The sequence below is a fragment of the Penaeus vannamei genome, chromosome 14 (assembly GCF_042767895.1).
Source record: "Penaeus vannamei isolate JL-2024 chromosome 14, ASM4276789v1, whole genome shotgun sequence".
Classification (NCBI taxonomy): Eukaryota; Metazoa; Arthropoda; class Malacostraca; order Decapoda; family Penaeidae; genus Penaeus; species Penaeus vannamei.
The window spans coordinates 4374257-4381756 of NC_091562.1; the positions used below are offsets into that span (position 1 = coordinate 4374257).

A 7500-nucleotide genomic window follows, 5' to 3' on the forward strand; every position below is an offset into this window, starting at 1 on the left:
TTTAATACACAAGGACAGTACTTTTTGTTGGCTTTGTGTAATACTCATAATGCTCTTATGTATGTGTGTATATGTATGTATATATATATATATATATATATATATATATATATATATACATATATATATATATATACTGTATATATACATATATACATATATATGCATATATTTATGTATATACATGTACATACATACATACATACATACATACATATATATATATATATATATATATATATATATATATATATATATATATATATATATGCATATGTGTATATGTGTGTGTCTATCTAATTGTGTGTGTGCATATAGATGCATTTGTTTTATCTGTATATTTCTGTTCTTTAATTTTAAAAGCTCAGTAATTTATTCTTTAATTTGTTTACAGTACGACTGTCAGCTGTTACGTTCACTTGGGACTGTTCAGCCTTCTGACAGGTGAGTATTGAACGCAAGGATTTCGCTAATTATTTCATGTTCAGTAGTAAGACCTATGAACAACGTAAAGGTGCATAAATGTGAGTGACAGGATGGCGGAACATCAGCTAGATAAGTCTAGTCTAACTTACCCTTCTGCAATTTGTATACGTACCATATGTACACACACACACACACACACACACACACACACACACACACACACACACACACACACACACACACACACATACACACACACACACACACACACTCATACACACACACACACACACACAGAGACATATATACACATATGTATGTATATGTGTATGTATGATGTATGTATGCATACATGCTTGTATACATACACAGTTGTGTGTCTGTTTGTGAGTGTAAATATCACAGGTCACAAAAAGTTTAACTCCGAGACCCATACTTGAACCATCCTGGTAATAATACTGTCAGGCACTGTAGGCACGAAAAAAATCTGCGAATATTTAAATAATTATAACTCGGCATTTAAAATGGTAATATCCCACAGGAAGAGCTGGTATAAAATCTGCATTTGGACTTTATTTTAGATGAATGTAAGATTTATATAAAAGAGACCAAATAAGCAAAATTCTTCGCCTCACCCAAATTTCAGGCTGACGTCATCGTGACGTCACGCGATATGGCGGGAAATTACACGTTGGAATTCTTCTTGTCATTTTCTCTTATTTACTCACATGTTTTCTTCACCTCTCTTGTTGTGCCTGTATTATAATCGATATATATTTGTCTATAGTAAGTATAAGAATGAATCACTATTTCTACCTGGACGAGAAGTTAAGATATAACTAATTATCCGCTGAGATTTGGCACCACCGCAGTCATTGTACGATTTTCACATGAACCAGATGACCAGTCGTGGTGTCGCTCCGTCTCACGCAAGTTCGTCTTTCGTTCTGTTCTTTCGTGAGTCGTGTTTTGGTTAGCAGTAAGGAGAATTTTCGTTGACTCTGCGGAGGTTTATCTTGTGATATTGTTGTTTATTGTCTTAAGATATTTAGAATATTCGTCAAAAATCTACGGCGAGGGTCCCCTTAAAGTGAGGTAGTCTATAGTATATGGAGGTGTAGAAATGTTTAAGATTGGGAACTACCTGATAAAAAAAAAAGAAAAAAAAAATAGGATAGCGAGGGACTACAACCGTTATTTGGATATTTATTATTATTATTATTTTTTGTATCTGTTCTTGGTTGGAAGGGTTGAGGAGTCGTGTTCATTGGGGCCTTTTTTCTCTTAATTCCTATTTATTTCCCTCTTTCTCCTCATTCTCTTTCTGTCTCTCTCCCTCTCCTTCCCCCTCCCTTTCTCTGGCTCTGTCTCTCTCTCTCCTTCTCCCTCCCCTCTCTCTCTCTCTCTCTCTCACTCTCTTTCTTTCTCTCTCACTCTCTTTCTCTCTCTCCGTTGTTTTAGGCACTGACCTTCCCTTTTGCAGGCAGAGCCACCCGCTGCCCCTGCCATGGACGAGGAGGGCTACCCCCTGGCGCGGCTGGAGCAGAGGCTGGAGGGCGAGGCCCCGAGCGCCCTCCCCTCGCGGTGCCACGAGTCGGGCGAGGAGGCCTTCTGCCAGATCCACGTCATCCGCAGGCCCCCCGCCGGCCCCGACGCGTCCTCCCCCTCCCCGGCGAGAAGGAGGGACGTGTTCGAGGGGCCGGGCGGTGGGGTTGCCCTTCGCGAGGCCCCGAGGCTCAGTTACTCGAAGAGGAAGCGGTTCCGGGTCGACCGCGCTCTGTCGGGTGGCGAGGAGGACCTCCAGACCAGGGCCTTGCTCGAGACCGCCCTCAGTCGCCGGGCGCTCCACGTGGAGGTGGACGCCTTGGCCCTCGACCCGCGGCTCCATCAGGGCGTGAGTCGAGTGCTCCACGTCCCCGCCAACCAGGGCTGCCTCTGCAACGACCCAGCGTGTCCTACTGTGTCGTCGCCTCCGAGCGATGTCATATGTAGGGACAGGCCGGTGGAGGACCCCCGCGGAAGGCCGTCCTCTCCCTCGGTAAGGAAACCGAAGGAAAAGAGAAGAGAGATATACATCAGCACCTGGAAGGAGCTTATCCTCGGAGAAGCCATCTTCGACGCGCAGGAACCGAAATTCAAGGAGCCGAGATTTCGCTGCATGTTCAAGTACTCGAGATGGGCGAAGTGCATGCCCTTATTCCTCCTCAGGCTGCTACATCTGCTCTTCTTAATCGTACGCCTTTTTCTACCGTCGGTGAGCATCACGGGGTTCTACTACCACCGGGTGTACAGGCACCTGCGGATTCACCAGGTAGGCGAAGAGCGGGGGATCGAACCCGTGTTCACCGGGAAAGTGTACCACGGCCCCATCATCTACGGGGTCCGAATGCTGACCTGCCCCTTCTGCAGGGAGAAGAGCGCCTCGAAGATCAGCCTCAAGTACTTCGAGTCCACGTATCGAGAGCGGAAGGAAGCGGCAGTGCGGTAGAGGCCTGTGTGCTTCATGTGACGTGTATTACCTATATATGTGTGAATGAATGTGTACGCACGCAAATACCCCCATATATATATATATATATATATATATATATATATATATATATATATATATATATATATATATATAAACTTATGTGATTCAGTTTCAACATGCTTATTTTTCTGCAAACCAAAGAAAATATGGTTGTATATTCATATTACGAGAGAGATGTCCGTATGTGCTGTGTGCACTTATTTCCAGACTTCTGTTGGTGCTATTGTCAATCAAGAATAACTTTGGTGTTTCTTCATTGCTTCTGCATAATTGTACATTACTCATTTTACAGTGTGTAAGTCTGACAGTATACATGGTGTACACAACCACGTCTATATTTTATGAAATTACATCAGAAGGCACAGATGAACACTAGATAGACACACACACACACACACACACACACACACACACACACACACACACACACACACACACACACACACACACACACACACACACACACACACACACACACACACACACACACACTCACAGACACACACACACACACACACACACACACACACTCACACACACACACACACACACACACACTCAGACTCACACACGAACAAACAATCATTTACAAACATATATTTTATAAATGTTCAGTATGATGTATATATATGTACAATTTGATAATATATTTATGTTTGATATTAATGGTAACGGGCATAACATTTAGGCTGTCAAATGCTATAACATGTCAAGGAGAAAGAATATTAAATATATAATTATGAATTAATTGACTGCATATTACCAGTTCCTTATTATTGTTATTATCATTATTAATGCTAATGTTACCATCATCATTATTATTTATTATTTTCATTGTTGTTGTTAACATTATCATTAGCACTATTATTATTATTATTATCATTATTGTTATTGATAATACGATATTTATTACTATTGTTATTATCATTATTATTACTATTATTATTATTGATATTATTTCTATGATATGTACATAAATTCTTTATTATGATTATGTTTCTTCTTAATATTATTATCATTATTGTTATTACCATCATCATCACCACCACCACCACCACCACCACTACCACCACCACCACCACCACCACCACCACCACCACCACCACCACCACCACCACCACCACCACCACCACCACCACCACCACCACCACCACCACCACCACTACCATCATCATCATCATCATCATCATCATCATCATCATCATCATCATCATCATCATCATCATCATCATCATCATCATCATCATCATCATCATCATCATCATCAACCCTGTAATGATTATTAGTGTCATTATTGTCATGATTATTATTATCATCATTACTATTATTACTTTAGTAGTGGTAGGAATAGTATTAGTGGTAGTGGTAGTACTATTAACATCATTGTCATTGTTTTTCTTGTTGTTGTTATTATTATTGTTATTGTTTTTACTATCATTCCTGTTGTAATTAGTATTATTATCAGTGTTGTTATTCTCATCATTGTTAATATTGTTTTCACAAATTATTATTATGTTTCAGTATTAGTAGTAATAATATTATTGCTGTTGTTGTCATTATCATCATCATCATCATCATCATCATCATCATCATCATCATCATCATCATTGTTATTATTATTGTTATTACTATTATTATTATCATTTTCATTTTGACTATTACTACATATATCATTTTTATTGCCCTTGTTATTATTCTAATGATAATTATTCATATTGTTATTATCTTTACTATCAATATTATAATGATCATAATTATATTATTATATAAGCATAATAAAATCTATACTATGCTTGTTGACATTAATATGATTATAATTATAATCACTGTAATAATGTATTTTCATAATCATCATTATTTTCATCATATTACTATTATCACTGCTATTATTACTATTAGTAATCCTAGTAGTAGTAGTAATAGCTTTAGTAGTAGTAGTAGTAATAGGTTTAGTTGCAGTAGTAGTTGTAATGGTTTTAGTAGTAGTAGTAGTAGAAATAGTTTTAGTTGTAGCAGAAGTATTAGTTTTAGTAGTAATAGTAATAGTTTTAGTAGTAGAACGATAATTTTAATAGTAGGAGTAGTAGTACTAATAGCTCTAGTTGTAGTAGTTTTTCTAGTAATAGTAATAGTTTTAGTAGTAGAACGATAGTTTTAGTAGCAGTAGTAATAATAATAATAGCTTTAGTTGTAGTTTCAGTAATACTAATAGTTTCAGTAGTAGCAGTAGTAATAATTTTAGTAGTAGTAGTAGTAGTGATAGTTTTAGTTGTAGTAGTAGTAAGTTTAGTAGTAGTAATAGTTTTAGTAGTAGTAGTAATAATTTTAGTAGTAGTAATAGTTTTAGTAGTAATAGTAGCAGTAGTAGTAATAGTAATAGTTTTAGTAGTGGTAGTAGCATCATTAATATAATTAATTTTGTTGTTGTATGTCATTATTATCATTATCATTATCATTATCATTAACACTATTATTACATTATCATTATCATCATTTATTACTAACCATTATTGTTATTATTATTATTATTATTATTATTGTTATCATTGTTTATATATTTTATTATTATTGTTGTTGTTGTTGTTGTTATTATTGATATATTTATATGATATTTATATTTATTGTTATTATTATTATTATCATTATTAGTGCTGTTATTGTTATCCTTTTATTAATAATAACAATATCATAATTATTACTAATATTAATAGTAGTAGTATTATCATTCTTACTATTTGTTATTATTATCATTACCATCATCATCATTGTGATAATAATAATAATCATTTTTTAAGGTATAAGAAGTCAATAGGTATTTCTGGATCGATAATGTCAATTAAAAAGGATTTTATCAAACGAAGGCTGAATCATTAATATGAAAAACGAATGAAAAGAAGAAGAAAACAAACAAAAGAAAAACAAAGTGAAACAAAGATGGTAATAATTTTGTTAAATAAACGGAAAAAAAAATAGGAGAGGGAACAAAGCATATTGTCTGATAGTTACAGCAAAAAGAGAGAGAGAGATAGAGAGAGATAGAAATAGATAGATAGATAGATAGATAGATAGATAGAGAAAGAGAGAGAGAGAGAGAGAGAGAGAGAGAGAGAGAGAGAGAGAGAGAGAGAGAGAGAGAGAGAGAGAGAGAGAGAGAGAGAGAGAGAGAGAGAGAGAGAGAGAGAGAGAGAGAGAGATAGGGAGGGAGAGAGAGAGACAGAGAGAGAGAGAGAGAGAGAGAGAGAGAGAGAGAGAGAGAGAGAGAGAGAGAGAGAGAGAGAAATGAGCGAGCGAGAGAGAGAGAGAAAGAAATAACAACGAGCGAGCGAGCGAGGGAAAGAAAATAGAGAAAGGAACCAAAATCGTCAAGATCTAAATGAAAGCAGAGGAGAAGAGAAACCCGGACACAGAGCGGGGGATGCCGCGGGAAATACCCCCTTTTCATAAAAAAGGGGGCTATTTCAGTCAAAAAATAAAATTATATTTATTTATAAATTAATTGTATAATGTTGATATTTTGAATAAAAAATTAATATATTTATTAAATTAATTTTTTGTACCAACACACAAAACAAACAAAAAAAAAAAAATATATATATATATATATATATATATATATATATTTTATATATATATATATATATATATATATGTATATATTATATAATTATATATTATATATAAATATATAATATATATGAATTATAAGACAACAAACAACAATAGAAAAATAATATATTAATATAATTATATAGAAAAAAAGAGACAGAGGAGGAAAAAAAGGAAAGGAAGAGAGAGAGAGAGAGAGAGAGAGAGAGAGAGAGAGAGAGAGAGAGAGAGAGGAGAGAGAGGGGGAGGGGGAGGGGGAGAGAGGGGGAGGGGGGGAGGGGGGGAGGGGGGAGAGAGAGAGAGAGAGAGAGAGAGAGAGAGGTAGATAGACAAATACGTATACGTAAGAATATATAAAAGAATAGATATTCAATTATTTGTTTGAGTTTTACCTACGAAACCAACATACGTTTTCTTTAACCGCTTAGGGGGGAACTAATGAAAAAAAATAAGAGGAAACTAATGAAAAAAAAAATTCTCTTCAACGAAACTAACAGAGAGAGTCTGGATATAGATACAGAGTTACATTTCTTCGTATCATTTATTAATGAAAGACGTTTAGACAGAGGACGTGGCGCTGGTTGGTGAGATGCAAGGTTCCTCGTCCTCTCCCTCTCCTGTGGATGCTGCGGATGGCCGAGGGATCTGGCCCCTGTTGCTGCCGGGATGATAATCACGACTACGTTATTGCGTTGGGTATTAGCTATGTGTGAAAATAGCACATAATAGCAATACACACAAAGAAAAATACAGACACCAACACCCACACGCAGACACACAAAACACAAAGGACACTCAACAGAAAACACACACACACACACACACACACACACACACAAACACACCCACCCACACACACAAACACCCCCCCCCACCCACCCACACACATACCCCACCCACACACCCACACACACCCACAGGCCCACAGCACCCAA

At 36.5% G+C, this 7500-nt stretch overlaps 2 protein-coding genes across 4 annotated transcripts in view; one reads left to right on the plus strand and one right to left on the minus strand.

The window, feature by feature from the left end:
- Positions 1-3708, plus strand: part of LOC113800556 (uncharacterized) — a 13767-nt gene extending 10059 nt beyond the window's left edge. For 2 of the 3 annotated variants that reach the window (XM_027351341.2, XM_027351342.2), the window contains exons 2-3: positions 395-444; positions 1910-3708. In XM_027351341.2, coding sequence (XP_027207142.2) covers positions 1934-2914 — 981 coding nt within the window. In that variant the 5' untranslated portion in view covers positions 395-444; positions 1910-1933 and the 3' untranslated portion in view covers positions 2915-3708. Of the gene's footprint in view, positions 1-394; positions 445-1361; positions 1384-1909 lie in introns of those variants that run through there. The other variant, XM_027351345.2, reaches the window with a different exon arrangement.
- Positions 3709-7091: 3383 nt separating this feature from the next.
- LOC113800553 (solute carrier family 22 member 3-like) overlaps positions 7092-7500 on the minus strand; it is a 48125-nt gene continuing 47716 nt past the window's right edge. Inside the window, exon 12 of the mRNA XM_070130050.1 lies at positions 7092-7223. Coding sequence (XP_069986151.1) covers positions 7124-7223 — 100 coding nt within the window. The 3' untranslated portion in view covers positions 7092-7123. The remainder of the gene's footprint in view (positions 7224-7500) is intronic.